Here is a 16,411-nt window from a genome sequence, read left to right as displayed (position 1 = left end):
TAGGGGGGTTTTGGGGGGTTTGGGGGATTTTGGGGGATTTGGGGGGATTTGGGGGATTTTGGGGGGATTTTGGGAAATTTGGGGGATTTTGGGGGATTTGGGAACATTTGGGGGATTTAGGGGATTTGGGGACATTTGGGGGGGATTTGGGGGATTTGGGGGATTTTGGGGGTTTTGGGACATTTGGGGGATTTGGGGGGATTTTGGGGGTTTTCCCTTTTTCCCCCCTTTCTCCCATGTTTTTCTCCAATTTCCCCACTTTTTTTCCAATTTTTCCCCTTCCCCATTTTTTCCATTTTTCTCAATTTTCCCCATTTCCCCCCTCATTCTTCCCAAAAATTCCAATTTTCCCATTTTTTCACCATTTAACCCCATTTTCCCCATTTCCCCCAAAATTCCAATTTTCTCCTTTTTTCCCTTTTTTTTCCCATTTTTCCCATTTTCCCCCCCAATTTTTCCGCCCCTCCCCCACCCACCAGACCCAACCAGGTAAAAAAAATAAAACAAAAAAGGGCAAAAAATCCAAAAATCCGGGAATTTTATTGAATTTGGGATCCCCAGGTGACTCCAGGTGTTCCCTGCCCATCCCAGGTGTGTCCATCACCTGTCCAGGTGTCTCTATCCCATCTCCAGGTGTTTCCATCTCATTCCAGATGTTGCCAGCCCATCTCCAAATGTTCCCCTCACCTGTCCAGGTGTCTCTATCCCATCTCCAGATGTTCCTCTCACCTGTCCAGGTGTTCCCCTCACCTGTCCAGGTGTTGCCAACCCATCTCCAAATGTTCCCCTCACCTGTCCAGGTGTCTCTATCCCACCTCCAGATGTTCCTCTCACCTGTCCAGGTGTTCCCCTCACCTGTCCAGGTGTTGCCAACTCATCTCCAAATGTTCCCCTCACCTGTCCAGGTGTCTCTATCCCATCTCCAGGTGTTCCCCTCACCTGTCCAGGTGTCTCTATCCCACATCCAGGTGTTCCCCTCACCTGTCCAGGTGTCTCTATCCCATCTCCAGGTGTTCCCCTCACCTGTCCAGGTGTTGCCAGCCCATCTCCAGATGTTCCCCTCACCTGTCCAGGTGTCTCTATCCCATCTCCAGGTGTTCCTCTCACCTGTCCAGGTGTCCTCACCTCAATACTGGGGGACCCGGAGCCACCTGTGGGGCTCACCTGTCCCTCCTCACCTACAGAGCTCACCTGGCCACTCCCACCTACAGAGCTCACCTGGCCACTCCCACCTGCAGAGCTCACCTGTTCCTCCTCCTCTATGGAGCTCACCTGGCCACTCCCACCTGCAGAGCTCACCTGGCCACTCCCACCTGTTGGGCTCACCTGTTCCCCCTCACCTGCAGAGCTCACCTGGCTGCTCCCACTCCCACCTGCAGAGCTCACCTGTTCCCCCTGCTCTATGGTGCTCACCTGGCCGCTCTCAGCAGCAGAGCTCACCTGTCCCCCCTCACCTGTTGGGCTCACCTGTTCCCCCTCCCCTATGGAGCTCAGCTGTCCACTCCCACTCTCACCTGCAGAGCTCACCTGTCCCGCCTCACCTGCAGAGCTCACCTGGCTGCGCCCCCCTTCACCTGCAGAGCTCACCTGGCCACTCTCACCTGCAGAGCTCACCTGTCCCCCCTCACCTGCAGAGCTCACCTGACTGGTCCCACTCCCACCAGCAGAGCTCACCTGTCCACTCCCACTCTCACCTGCAGAGCTCACCTGGCCACTCCCACTCTCACCTGCTGCAGAGCTCACCTGTTCCCCCTGCTCTATGGAGCTCACCTGGCCGCTCCCACTCTCACCTGCAGAGCTCACCTGTTCCCCCTCACCTGCAGAGCTCACCTGTTCCCCCTGCTCTATGGAGCTCACCTGGCCACTCCCACTCTCACCTGCTGCAGAGCTCACCTGTGCCCCCTCACCTGCTGCGCCCACCTGTGCCCCGTGCCGCCGCCAGGCCCCGCCCAGGTACCTGAGCACCTCCCCGGGTGGGCTCCTCCTCCCTGCCTGGGGGTGGAGCAGCCCCCGCAGCATCTCCAGCCCCGCCCCCGCCAGGCCCCGCCAGGCGCGCCCCGGCGGCCCCGCCCCCGGCCCCGCCCCCCCCGCGCAGGCGCGGCCGTGCCAGGCGCGGAAGCGGCGGAAGGCGGGGTCGGAGCGCGCAGGTGCGGCCCAGGGGAAGCTCCCGGTGAGCAGCGCGAACAGCAGCACCCCCAGCGCCCAGGTGTCCACGGGCGGCTCCAGGTGGGGCTCACCTGGGCGCGGGCGAGCGCGCGGCAGCAGCTCCGGGGCGGCGTAGGGGGCGTGGCCGGGGGCGGGGCGCACCTGCGCGCCCTGCACGCGCGTCAGGCCGAAGTCGCCGAGCTTGACCAGGTGGCACTCGGGGTCAAAGGCCAGGACGTTGTCCAGCTTCAGGTCGGCGTGGACCAGGGCGTGGCCGTGCAGGTAACACAGCGCCGAGCACACCTGGGCGGCGCAGCGCTTCACCTGCGGCTCCGGGAGGCCCACCTGGGGACGGGGGGGGACACAGCTGGAGACACACCTGGGGACAGGTAACACACGTGGGGACGGGGGGGACACAGCTGGGGGCACACCTGGTGACAGGTAACACACCTGGGGACGGGGGGGGGACACAGCTGGGGTTACCTGGGGACACACCTGGGGACGGGACACAGCTGGGGGCACACCTGGGGACAGATAACACAGCTGGGGTCACCTGGGGACACACCTGGGGACAGGGGACACACCTGGGAGGGGCAGCGCTTCACCTGCGGCTCCAGGAGACCCACCTAGGGACGGGGGGGACACAGATGGGGTCACCTGGGGACACACCTGGGGGCACACCTGGGGGCAGGGGACACACCTGAGGTCACACCTGGGACACACCTGGGGCCACCTGGGGATGGGGAACACAGCTGGGGACACCTGTGAGGATTCACCTGTGGCTCAGGGAGACCCACCTGGGGACAGGTAACACACCTGGGGACACCTGGGGACACCTGGGGCACACCTATGGGATCACTCAGTGTCACCTGGGGACAGGTAACACACCTGGGGACACCTGAGGATGGGGTACACACCTGGGGACACTCAGTTGTGTCACCCAGCCAGTGCTGGGAGATCACCTGAGCACACCTGTTCTGCCAGCCAGGTGCAAAACTGTTCCCTGTTCCCACTCACCTGTCCCTCACCTGTCACTCACCTGTGTCACCTGCCTCACCTGTCCCTCACCTGTGACTCACGTGTGTCACCTGTGTCACCTGTCCCTCACCTGTCTCTCACCTGTCCCTCACCTGTGACTCACCTGTCCCTCACCTGTCCCCCACCTGTCTCTCACCTGTCCCTCATCTGTCTCTCACCTGTCCCTCACTTGTTCCTCACCTGTGACTCACCTGTCCCTCACCTGTCCCTCACCTGTCTCACCTGTCCCACCTGTGACTCACCTGTGTCACCCGTGTCACCTGTCCCTCACCTGTGACTCACCCCAGGTGTGAGCAGCCCGCACAGGTCCCCCGCAGGTGCGAGCTCCTGGGCGAAGCCGAACTCCGTGGGGGTCTCGAAGGCGAGCGGCAGCACCTGGACGCAGGTGAGCGCCCCCCGCAGGCACAGGTGAGTGCAGAACTCCCGCAGGAAGCGGCACCTGGGCGTGCGCGCCTTGGAGAGCAGCTTCAGAGCCACCTGTGCACCTGGGACAGGTAACGGCACACCTGGGTCAGGGGACAACACACCTGGGACAGGTGACAACACACCTGGGACAGGTAACGACACAGCTGGGTCAGGGGACAACACAGCTGGGTGAGGGATGGACACACCTGGGACAGGTAACAGCACACCTGGGTCAGGGGACACAGCTGGGACAGGTAACAGCACACCTGGGACAGGTAACGACACACCTGGGACAGGTAACAACACACCTGGGTCAGGGATGGACACACCTGGGTCAGGGGACACAGCTGGGACAGGTAACAGCACACCTGGGACAGGTAACGACACACCTGGGACAGGTAACAACACACCTGGGTCAGGGGACACACCTGGGTGAGGGATGTACACACCTGGGACAGGTGACACACCTGGGTCAGGGGACAACACACCTGGGACAGGTAACGGCACACCTGGGACAGGTGACACACCTGGGACAGGGGACAACACACCTGGGTCAGGGGACACAGGTGGGACAGGTAACGACACAGGTGGGACAGGTAACGACACACACCTGGGTCAGGGGACACAGCTGGTTGAGGGATGGACACACCTGGGACAGGTGACACACCTGGGTCAGGTAACACAGCTGGGTGAGGGACAGACACACCTGGGACAGGGATGGATACACAGCTGGGACAGGGGACACACCTGCACAGGTAACACACCCGGATCAACTGGGAACACACCTGGGACAGGGACAGACACACCTGGGGACAAACACACCTGTGCCCGCAGGTGTCCCCAGGTGCGCTCACCTCCACACTGGGGCCGCTGCCCAGGTGTGCCCAGGTGTGTCCCCAGGTGTATCCCAGGTGTCCCCAGGTGTATCCCAGCTGTCCCCAGCTGTCCCCAGCTGTATCCCAGGTGTCCCCAGGTGTCCCCCCCCAGGTGTATCCCCAGGTGTGTCCCAGGTGTCCCCCCAGGTGTCCCCCTAGGTGTATCCCCGGTGTCCCCAGGTGTCCCCAGGTGTCCCAGGTGTATCCCAGGTGTATCCCCAGGTGTATCCCCAGGTGTCCCAGGTGTCCCCAGGTGTATCCCAGGTGTCCCCAGGTGTCCACAGGTGTGTCCCCCCAGGTGCCCCCCCAGGTGTCCCCGGGTGTGTCCCCAGGTGTCCCCCAGGTGTCCCCCAGGTGTATCCCAGGTGTCCCCAGGTGTATCCCCGGGTGTATCCCAGGTGTATCCCAGGTGTATCCCAGGTGTATCCCCAGGTGTATCCCAGGTGTCCCCAGGTGTCCCCAGGTGTATCCCCAGGTGTCCCCAGGTGTCCCCAGGTGTCCCCAGGTGTAACCCAGGTGTCCCCAGGTGTATCCCCAGGTGTATCCCCGGTGTCCCCAGGTGTGTCCCAGGTGTCCCCAGGTGTCCCCAGGTGTCCCCAGGTGTCCCAGGTGTATCCCCAGGTGTATCCCAGGTGTATCCCCAGGTGTGTCCCAGGTGTCCCCAGGTGTCCCCAGGTGTGTCCCCAGGTGTCCCCCAGGTGTCCCAGGTGTGTCCCAGGTGTGTCCCAGGTGTTCCCAGGTGTCCCCAGGTGTTCTCTCACCTCCGCGCCGGGGCCGTGCCAGCAGCACCCGCCCGTAGGAGCCGCTCCCCAGCTCTCCCAGTATGGACCAGTCCCGCTCCAGCGCCCGCCGGGGCAGCGCCCGGTCAGCGCGGGCCATCAGCGCCTGCCGGACCAGCACGGACCAGTATGGACCAGTATAAACGAGTACAGATCATTATAAACCAGTACAGACCAGTATAAAACAGTTTGGACCAGTTTGGACCAGTATAAACCAGTATGGATCAGTATAAACCAGTACAGGCCGGTATAAACCAGTAAGGACCAGTACGGACCAGTATAAACCAGTACGGACCGGTATAAACCATTTTGGATCAGTATAAACCAGTACAGACCTGTATAAACCAGTATGGACCACTATGGACTAGTATAAACCAGTATGGAGTGGTATAAACCAGTATGAACCAGTACAGACCAGTATGGACCAGTACGGATCAGTATAGACCAGTTTGGACCGGTATGGACCAATACAGACCAGTATAAACCAATACAGATCATTATAAACCAGTTTGGATCAGTACCAACCAGTACAGACCAGTATGAACCAATAAGGACCAGTATAAACCAGTAAGGACCGGTACAGACCAGTATGGACCCATATAAACCAGTACGGACTAGTATGGACCAGTATAAACCAGTAAGGACTGGTATGGACCAGTACAGACCAGTATAAACCAGTACAGACCAGTATAAAGCAGTTTGGACCCGTATGGACCAGTACAGACCAGTATAAAGCAGTTTAGACCAGTATGAACCAGTACAGGCCAGTATAGACCAGTTTGGACCAGTATGGATCAGTATAAACCAGTAAGGACTGGTATGGACCAGTACAGGCCGGTATAGACCAGTACGGACCAATATGGGCCAGTATAAACCAGTTTGGACCAGTATAAACCAATAAGGACCGGTATGGACCCATATAAACCGGTACAAACCAATACAGATCATTATAAACCAGTTTGGACCAGTATAAACCAGTATAAACCAGTACAGACCTGCAGGAGCCGCTCCTGAGCCTGAGCCACCGACTCCTCATCGTCATCATCGTCACCTTCATCATCCGCGGCCTCCACGGGGACATCCATGATCTGCCACCAGTACAGACCAGTACAAACCAGTATGAACCAGTACAGACCAGTACAAACCAATATGAACCAGTATAGACCAGTACAGACCAGTACAGACCTGCAGGGGGCGCTCCTGAGCCTGCTCATCATCATCATCGTCACCTTCATCATCAGCAGCGGCCTCTGAGGGGGCATCTGTGGCCTGCAGACCAGTACGAACCAGTATAACCCAGTACAGACCAGTATAACCCAGTACAAACCAGTACAGACCAGTATAGCCCAGTACAAACCAGTACAGACCTGCAGGAGGTGCTCCCGAGCCTGTTCTTCATCATCATCACCTTCATCATCATCAGTGGCCTCCACAGGGACATCCATGATCTGCCACCAGTACAAACCAGTATGAACCAGTACAGACCAGTATAACCCAGTACAGACCAGTACAAACCAGTACAGACCTGCAGGGGGCGCTCCTGAGCTCGCTCATCATCATCATCGTCACCTTCATCCGAGGGGGCGTCCATGGCCTGAACCAGTATGGACCAGTAAAAGCCAGTACAGACCAGTATAACCAGTACAGACCAGTATGGACCAATATAACCCAGCATGAACCAGTATGGGCCAGTATAAACCAGTACAAACCAGTGTGAACCAGTCTAACCAGTACAGACCAGTCTAATCCAGTATAACCCTGTATAACCAATATAACCAGTATATCCCAGTATAACCCAGTACAGACCAGTATCTCCCAGTATAACCAGTATATCCAGGTATAACCCAGTATAACCCAGTATCTCCCAGTATATCCCAGTATAACCAGTATAACCCAGTATCTCCCAGTATCTCCCAGTCTATCCCACTCTATCCCAGTATCTCCCAGTATATCCCAGTCTAACCAGTATATCCCAGTCTATCCCAGTATATCCTAGTATATCCCAGTCTAACCCAGTATAACCCAGTCTATCCCAGTATCTCCCAGTCTATCCCAGTATCTCCCAGTCTATCCCACTCTATCCCAGTATATCCCACTCTATCCCACTCTATCCCAGTATATCCCAGTATATCCCAGTCTATCCCAGTATATCCCAGTCTATCCCAGTATAACCCAGTATAACCCAGTATATCCCAGTATATCCCAGTATCTCCCAGTCTATCCCAGTATCTCCCACTCTATCCCACTCTATCCCAGTATATCCCACTCTATCCCAGTATAACCCAGTATATCCCAGTCTATCCCAGTATAACCCAGTATAACCCAGTATATCCCAGTATAACCCAGTATAACCCAGTGTCTTCCAGTATCTCCCAGTATATCCCAGTCTAACCAGTATATCCCAGTATATCCCATTATATCCTAGTATATCCCAGTATAACCAGTATAACCCAGTCTATCCCAGTATCTCCCAGTATCTCCCAGTATAACCCAGTCTATCCCAGTCTATCCCAGTATAACCCAGTATATCCCAGTCTATCCCAGTATAACCAGTATCTCCCAGTCTATCCCAGTATATCCCAGTATCTCCCAGTATAACCCAGTATAACCCAGTATAAACCAGTATATCCCACTCTATCCCAGTATATCCCAGTATATCCCAGTCTATCCCAGTCTATCCCAGTATATCCCAGTCTATCCCAGTATAACCAGTATATCCCAGTATCTCCCAGTCTATCCCAGTCTATCCCAGTATAACCCAGTTTATCCCAGTATCTCCCAGTCTATCCCAGTCTATCCCAGTATCTCCCAGTCTATCCCAGTCCAACCATTCCTGTTCCCCTCCCCCCTCCCCTCCCCCCCAGCACCTGTTCCCCTCCCCCCCCCCGGTGTCCCCAGGGCCACCTGTCCGAGTGCCACCGGTGTCACCAATGCCACTGGCGCCCCCGGGGCCACCAGGGCCACCTGTTCCCGTGTCACCCGTGTCACCAGGTGGCCCCGAGGGGGCCCAGGTGTCCCCAGGGGGGCCCAGATGGCCCCGAGTGTCCCCGAGGGTCCCCCAGCTGTCCCCGAGTGTCACCAGGGCCCCCCAGCTGTCCCCGAGTGTCACCAGGGTCCCCCAGCTGTCCCCAAGGCTCCCCCTGCTGTCCCCAGGGTGTCCCCAGGGTAGCCCAGGTGTCCCCAAGAGGCCGCAGGGGTGGCCCAGGTGTCCCCAAGTGGGGCCCAGATGGCCCCGAGTGTCCCCGAGTGTCACCGGGGGTGGCCCATCTGTCCCCAAGGGTCCCACAGGTATCCCCAGGGGTGGCCCAGGTGTCCCCAAGGGGGGCTCAGCTGTCCCCAAGGGTCCCCCCGCTGTCCCCAAGTGGGGCCCAGATGGCCCCGAAGTGTCCCCAGGTGTCACTGAGGGTGGCCCAGCCGTCCCCAGGGGTGGCCCAACTGTCCCCAGGGTGGCCCAGGCTGTCCCCAGGGTGTCCCCAGGGTGTCACCAGGGGTCCCCACGCTGTCCCAAGCGGGGCCCACATGGTCCCAGGGTCCCCCCACTGTCCCCAAGCGGGGCCCAGATGGCCCCGAGTGTCCCCAGGTGGCCCCAGGGTGGCCCCAGGGTGGCCCAGCTATCCCCAGGGTGTCCCCAGGGTGGCCCAGCTATCCCCAGGGTGTCCCCAAGGGTCCCCCCGCTGTCCCCAAGGGGACCCACATGGCCCCGAGTGTCCCCAGGTGTCCCCAGGGTGTCCCCAAGGGTCCCCCCGCTGTCCCCAGGGTGGCCCAGATGGCCCCGAGTGTCCCCAAGTGTCGCCGAGGGTGGCCCCGCTGTCCCCGGGGGTGGCCCGGGGGGTGGCCATGCTGTCCCCAGGGGTGGCCCCGCTGTCCCCAGGGTCCCCCAGCTGTCCCCGCGGTGTCGCAGGTGCCCCACCTGTGTCCGGGCGCTGTGGCTGTCCCCAGGTGTCCCCGCTGTCCCCTGGGCCGTGTCCCCCCCGGTGGCCCCGCGGTTGTGACTCAGAGTTTCCCGTGCCCGCGGTGCCACCGCCCCGCCGGGATTGTCACCTGCGCCGCGACAGCGCGGGGACAGAGCGGGGACAGCGCGGGGACAGGGGGGGACAGAGAGAGACAAGGGGTGACAGCGAGGGGACAGGGGGGGACACGGGGGACAGCGAAGGGACAGGGGGGGACAGAGAGAGACAAGGGGTGACAGCGAGGGGACAGGGGGGGACAGAGCGGGGACAGCGAGGGGAGAGGGGGGGACAGAGAGAGACGGGAGGGGACAGAGCGGGGACAGAGCGGGGACAGGGCGGGGACAGAGAGAGACAGGGGGTGACAGCGAGGGGACGGGGGGGACAGAGCGGGGACAGCGCGGGGACAGGGGGGGACAGAGAGAGACGGGAGGGGACAGAGCGGGGACGGGGGGGACAGAGCGGGGAGAGGCGGGGACAGAGAGAGACGGGAGGGGACAGGGGGGGACACGGGGGAAAACGAGGGACACAGGGGGGGACACAGGGGACAGAGTGGGGACAGAGTGGGGACAGAGTGGGGAGAGGGGGGGACAGAGAGAGACGGGGGGGACAGCGAGGGGACAGGGGGGGACACGGAGAGGGGGGACACGGGGGGGGGACACGGGGAACAGCGAGAGACGGGGGGGACACTGCGGGGACAGTGCGGGGACACAGGGGAAACGAGGGACACAGGGGGGGACACAGGGGAAACGAGGGACACGGGGGGGGACACAGGGGACAGTGCGGGGACAGTGCGGGGACAGAGCGGGGACAGGGGGGGACGCGGGGGGGGACAGCGCGGGGAGAGGGGGGGACAGCATGAGGGACACAGGAGACAGAGGGGACAGCGAGAGACGGGGGGGACAGTGGGGGACAGAGGGGACAGAGGGGGGGACAGGGGGGGACACGGGGGGGACAGAGGGACAGGGGGATTGGGGACGGGGACAAGAAGGGGACAGGGGGACAGGGAGGGACAGGGGGGATGGGGGACACGGAGGGACAGGAGGGGACAGAGGGGACAGAGGGACAGGGGGGATGGGGGACAGGGGGACAAGGACAGGAGGGGACAGAGGGACAAAAGGAGAGAAGGGGGGATGGGGGACACAGGGGGAGGGCAGGGGGACAAGAAGGGGACAGGAGGGGACAAGGACAGGAGAGGGGGACAGAGGGATGGGGGACAAGAGTGGGACAGGGGACAGAAGGAGAGAGGGGGGACAAGGGGGGGGACACGGGGGGTGGGGGACAGGAGGGGACAGAGGGACAGGGGGACAAGGGGAGGACAGAGGGACAGGGGGACAGGGGGGGTTGGGGACAGGAGGGGACAGAGGGACAGGGGGACAAGGGGAGGACAGGGGGACAGGAGGGGACAGAGGGACAGGGGGGTTGGGGGACAAGGGGAGGACAGAGGGGGATGGGGGGACAGAGGGACAAGAGTGGGACAGGGAGAAGGGGACAGGAGGGGACAAGGGGACAAAAGGGGAGGGGGACAGGAGGGGACAGGAGGGGACAGGAGGGGACAGGAGGGGACACGGGGACACCAAGGGACAAGGCAGGGACAGGGGGAGGCTGGAATGGACTGGGAGAGGGTTTGGGGGCACTGGGATATACTGGGATATACTGGGAGGGCACTGGGACAGTGAAGCTGGGTGTATGGAGCTGTACTGGGCCATACTGGGACCATACTGGGGCATACTGGGACCATACTGGGGCATACTGGGACCATACTGGGACCATACTGGGCCATACTGGGACCATACTGGGGCATACTGGGCCATACTGGGACCATACTGGAGTCATACTGGACCATACTGGACCATACTGGGACCATACTGGGCCATACTGGGACCATACTGGGGCATACTGGGACCATACTGGGCCATACTGGGCCATACTGGTGTCCCCAAACCCTGCACCAAGGACTTGGCCCAGTGCTGCCCAGTCCCTCCCAGTTTACCCCAGTCTCTCCCAGTTTATCCCAGTTTATCCCAGTCCCACCCAGTCCCTCCCAGTGTATCCCAGTATGTCCCAGTCCCTCCCAGTCCCTCCCAGTTTATCCCAGTCCCTCCCAGTTTATTCCAGTTTATCCCAGTCCCTCCCAGTTTATCCCAGTCCCTCCCAGTGTATCCCAGTTTATCCCAGTCCCTCCCAGTTTATCCCAGTTCCTCCCAGTTTACCCCAGTCCCTCCCAGTTTATCCCAGTTTATCCCAGTCCCTCCCAGTCCCTCCCAGTGTATCCCTGTTTATCCCAGTCTCTCCCAGTTTATCCCAGTCCCTCCCAGTTTATCCCAGTCCCTGCCAGTTTATCCCAGTTTACCTCAGTCCCTCCCAGTTTATCCCAGTCCCTCCCAGTTCATCCCAGTCCATCCCAGTCCCTCCCAGTTTATCCCAGTTTACCCCAGTCCCTCCCAGTTCATCCCAGTCCCTCCCAGTTTATCCCAGTCCATCCCAGTCCCTCCCAGTTCATCCCAGTCCCTCCCAGTTTATCCCAGTCCATCCCAGTCCCTCCCAGTTTATCCCAGTCCCTCCCAGTTTATCCCAGTCCCTCCCAGTTTATCCCAGTCCCTCCCAGTCCCCCCCGCTGTTCCCCCCGCCCCTCCCCCCCCCGCACCTGTCGCTGTCTCAGCCCTTCCCCGGTAATTAATCCCTGCCCTAATTAACCCCTGCAATTAACCCCTGCGGCAGCTCAACCCGCTCATTAATCACACACGGCCATTAATCATCCCAGTCATTAATCATTCCCCGGTCATTAATTATCCCAGTCATTAATCATCCCGCTCATTAATCATCCCGGTAATTAATCATCCAGCTCATTAATCATTCCCCGGTCATTAATCATCCCAGTCATTAATCATCCAGCTCATTAATCATTCCCCGGTCATTAATTATCCCAGTCATTAATCATCCCGCTCATTAATCATCCCAGTCATTAATCATCCAGCTCATTAATCATTCCCCGGTCATTAATCATCCCGCTCATTAATCATCCCCGGCAATTAATCCCTGCCCTAATTAACCCCTGCGGCAGCTCAACCCGCTCATTAATCATACACGGTCATTAATCATCCCAGTCATTAATCATCCCACTCATTAATCATCCCGCTCATTAATTATCCCAGTTATTAATCATCCAGCTCATTAATCATTCCCCGGTCATTAATCATCCTGGTCATTAATTATTCCGGTAATTAATCATTTCCCGGTAATTAATCACACCCGGTAATTAATAGTTCAGCCCAGCGCTCCCAGTCCATCCCAGTGAATCCCAGTTCAGCCCAGTCCATCCCAGTTAATCCCAGTTCAGTGCTCCCAGTGAATCCCAGTTCCCTCCCAGTGCTCCCAGTTCAGCGCTCCCAGTTAATCCCAGTTCAGCCCAGTTCAACCCAGTCCATCCCAGTTCCCTCCCAGTCCATCCCAGTTCCTCCCAGTTCCCTCCCAGTGCTCCCAGTTAATCGCAGTCCATCCCAGTTCGGCCCAGTCCATCCCAGTTCCTCCCAGTTCTCTCCCAGTGCTCCCAGTGCAGTGCTCCCAGTGCTCCCAGTCCATCCCAGTCCATCCCAGTCCATCCCAGTTCGGCCTAGTTCATCCCAGTCCCCTCCCAGTCCATCCCAGTTCCTCCCAGTCTCTCCCAGTCCATCCCAGTCCATCCCAGTCCATCCCAGTCCCTCCCAGTGCTCCCAGTCCCTCCCAGTCCCTCCCAGTCCATCCCAGTTCCATCCCAGTCCCTCCCAGTCCATCCCAGTTCCCTCCCAGTCCATCCCAGTTCTCTCCCAGTCCATCCCAGTCCCTCCCAGTCCATCCCAGTCCATCCCAGTTCCCTCCCAGTCCATCCCAGTTCTCTCCCAGTCCATCCCAGTCCATCCCAGTCCCTCCCAGTCCATCCCAGTCCATCCCAGTTCCCTCCCAGTCCATCCCAGTTCCCTCCCAGTCCATCCCAGTTCTCTCCCAGTCCATCCCAGTTCCTCCCAGTCCCTCCCAGTCCATCCCAGTCCATCCCAGTTCCCTCCCAGTGCTCCCAGTTCCCTCCAAGTCCATCCCAGTTCATCCCAGCTCCTCCCCCCCGCATCTATAGGGGCTCATTAACAGCGCCCGCTAATTAACGCCTGCCGCTAATTAACCCCTGCCCTGCCGCCACGGACCATCCCCGGTAATTAATAATTCCCTGGTAATTAATCATTCCTTGGTAATTAATAATTCCTTGGTAATTAATCATTCCTCCCGGTAATTAATCATTCCCTGGTAATGAATCATTCCTTGGTAATTAATAATTCCCTGGTAATTAATCACTCCTCCCAGTAATTATTCATTCCCAGTAATTAAACATGCCCGGTATTTAATCAATTCCCCCTGGTAATTAATCATTCCTCGGTAATTAATCATTCCCCAGAGTAATTAATCATCCCTCCCGGTCATTAATCACCCCTGTGTAATCAACCCAGGGTAATTAATCATTCCTCCCGGTAATTAATCATTCCTCCGGGTAATTAATCATTCCTCCCGGTAATTAATCATTCCCCAGGGTAATTAATCACCCCTCCGGTCATTAATCACCGTCTGTAATCAATCCCGGCCATTAATCACCGCTAATTAGCGCAGGCACAGGTGGCCGGGCTGGGGGGAGGGGCGGCCTCGAATTCCTCCCGGGTCAGAGCGGGGAGAGAACGGAGCTCCCAGTATGGACCAGTATAAACCAGTATGGACCAGTACGGACCAGTATGGACCAGTATAAAACAGTACAGACCTGTATAAACCAGTATGGACCAGTATAAACCAGTACGGACCGGTATAAACCAGTATGGACCAGTATGGACCAGTATAAACCAGCATGGGCCGGTATGGACCAGTACGGACCAGTACAGAGCAGTCCCTCCTAGTATAAACCAGTATGGGCCAGTGTGGACCAGTATGGGCCAGTATAAACCAGTAGGGACCAGTACAGACCAGTTCAGTGCTCCCAGTTCAGGCCAGTCCCCCCAGTCCCTCCCAGTTTGTCCCAATCTCCCCCAATCCCTCCCAGTTTGTCCCAGTTTGTCCCAGCCCCTCCCAATTTGTCCCAATCCCTCCCAGTTTGTCCCAGTTTGTCCCAGTCCCTCCCAGTTTGTCCCAGTCCCTCCCAGTTTGTCCCAGTCACCCCCAATCCCCTCCCAGTTTGTCCCAGTCCCTCCCAGTTTGTCCCAGTCACCCCCAATCCCCTCCCAGTTTGTCCCAGTCCCTCCCAGTTTGTCCCAGTCACCCCCAATCCCCTCCCAGTTTGTCCCAGTCCCTCCCAGTTTGTCCCAGTCCCTCCCAGTTTGTCCCAGTCACCCCCAATCCCCTCCCAGTTTGTCCCAGTCCCTCCCAGTTTGTCCCAGTTTGTCCCAGTCCCTCCCAGTTTGTCCCAGTCCCTCCCAGTTTGTCCCAGTCACCCCCAATCCCCTCCCAGTTTGTCCCAGTCCCTCCCAGTTCCTCCCGGTCTGTCCCAGTCCCTCCCAGTTTGTCCCAGTTTGTCCCAGTCCCTCCCAGTTCCCCCGGCCGTGCCCGGGTGGGGGAGGGGCGCTGGCGCGGGGCCCGGTGGGGGAGGGGCAGGGCCAGGGACAGGTGCGGGGGGACCGAAATAACCGGGGGGGGAGGGGAGGGGAACTGGGAGGGACTGGGAGAGACTGGGAGAGACTGGGAGGGACTGGGGGGAACTGGGAGGGACTGGGAGGGAACTGGGAATACTGGGAGGGACTGGGGGGAACTGGGAGAGACTGGGATGGACTGGGCTGAACTGGGAGGGAACTGGAAGGGAACTGGGAGAGACTGAGAGGGACTGGGGGGAACTGGGAGAGACTGGGGGGAATTGGGGGGAACTGGGAGGGACTGGGGGGAACTGGGAGAGACTGGGATGGACTGGGGGGAACTGGGAGGGACTGGGAGGGAACTGGGAATACTGGGAGGGACTGGGAGGGACTGGGAGGGACTGGGGGGAACTGGGAATACTGGGAGGGACTAGGGGGAACTGGGAATACTGGGGGGGAACTGGGAGGGACTGGGGGGGAACCGGGGGGGGCATTGAGCCACACTGTGGGATACTGGGGCCATACTGGGAATCACTGGGACCATACTGGGATGGACTGGACCATACTGGGGCTGTACTGGGGCCATACTGGGATGGACTGAGGCCATACTGGGATGGACTGGGGCCATACTGGGATGGACTGGGGCCACACTGGGATGGACTGGGCCATACTGGTCCATACTGGGATGGACTGGGCCATACTGGTCCATACTGGGAGCTAAAACAGCCCAGCCCCCTCTCTCAGTAACCCCTTGGCCCCGCCCCCTCCATTGGCCCCCCCCACTTTTTAACATCTTGGCCCCGCCCCAACTGCCCCCATTCTCCCCCTTGGCCCCTCCCCTTCTTTTAGCCCCTCCCTCCTCATTGGCCCCACCCCCTCCCTTTGGCCCCTCCCTCCCCTTGGCCATGGCCCCGCCCCTTCCCTTGGCCCCGCCCTTCCCGGAAGCACAAACCGCATTGAGGGGGGGGGAGGGGCGCCTTTATTGACACGGGGGGAACGCGGGAACGGCCTCACCTGGGCAGGTGAGCTCAGGTACCCCCAGGTACCCCCTGGCACCCCTCAGGTACCCCCTGGCACCCCTCACCTGGGCAGGTGAGCTCAGGTACCCCCAGGTACCCCCTGGCACCCCTCAGGTACCCCCTGGCACCCCCCAGGTACCCCCAGGCACCTCTCAGGTACCCCCTGGCACCCCTCACCTGGGCAGGTGAGCTCAGGTACCCCCAGGTACCCCCTGGCACCCCTCAGGTACCCCCTGGCACCCCTCACCTGGGCAGGTGAGCTCAGGTACCCCCAGGTACCCCCAGGCACCTCTCAGGTACCCCCTGGCACCCCTCACCTGGGCAGGTGAGCTCAGGTACCCCCAGGTACCCCCTGGCACCTCTCAGGTACCCCCTGGCACCCCTCACCTGGGCAGGTGAGCTCAGGTACCCCCAGGTACCCCCTGGCACCTCTCAGGTACCCCCTGGCACCCCTCACCTGGGCAGGTGAGCTCAGGTACCCCCAGGTACCCCCTGGCACCCCTCAGGTACCCCCTGGCACCCCTCACCTGGGCAGGTGAGCTCAGGTACCCCCAGGTACCCCCAGGCACCTCTCAGGTACCCCCTGGCACCCCTCACCTGGGCAGGTGAGTTCAGGTACCTCCAGGT

The 16,411-nt window shown here is 59.7% G+C and overlaps 1 protein-coding gene across 1 annotated transcript; it reads right to left on the bottom strand.

Annotated features, from left to right (window-relative positions):
- Positions 1–1,121: 1,121 nt before the first annotated feature.
- LOC136571118 (uncharacterized serine/threonine-protein kinase SBK3-like) lies at positions 1,122–7,025 on the bottom strand. The gene is made up of 8 exons (XM_066571477.1): positions 6,768–7,025; positions 6,610–6,690; positions 6,428–6,511; positions 6,238–6,330; positions 5,225–5,348; positions 3,466–3,668; positions 1,908–2,490; positions 1,122–1,132 (listed from the first exon to the last, which is right to left on the bottom strand). Exons 1-8 carry the CDS (start codon positions 6,915–6,917, stop codon positions 1,122–1,124), a joined length of 1,329 nt encoding a protein of 442 aa, XP_066427574.1. The 5' UTR covers positions 6,918–7,025.
- Positions 7,026–16,411: the final 9,386 nt, after the last annotated feature.

Source organism: Molothrus aeneus, unplaced genomic scaffold, assembly GCF_037042795.1.
Source record: "Molothrus aeneus isolate 106 unplaced genomic scaffold, BPBGC_Maene_1.0 scaffold_70, whole genome shotgun sequence".
Classification (NCBI taxonomy): Eukaryota; Metazoa; Chordata; class Aves; order Passeriformes; family Icteridae; genus Molothrus; species Molothrus aeneus.
Note: the sequence above shows the minus strand (reverse complement) of the source record. Positions and strands in the feature narration are given on the sequence as shown.

Coding starts and splice junctions, on each gene's coding strand:
- LOC136571118 (XM_066571477.1), bottom strand. CDS start 6,917: ATGCTGGGTTATATTGGTCCATACTGGTCTGTACTGGTTATACTGGTC. Junction 3,669..5,224: donor GGCACGGCCCCGGCGCGGAG/GTGAGAGAACAC, acceptor TACCTGTCCCAG/GTGCACAGGTGGCTCTGAAG. Junction 2,491..3,465: donor GCGGGCTGCTCACACCTGGG/GTGAGTCACAGG, acceptor CCCCGTCCCCAG/GTGGGCCTCCCGGAGCCGCA.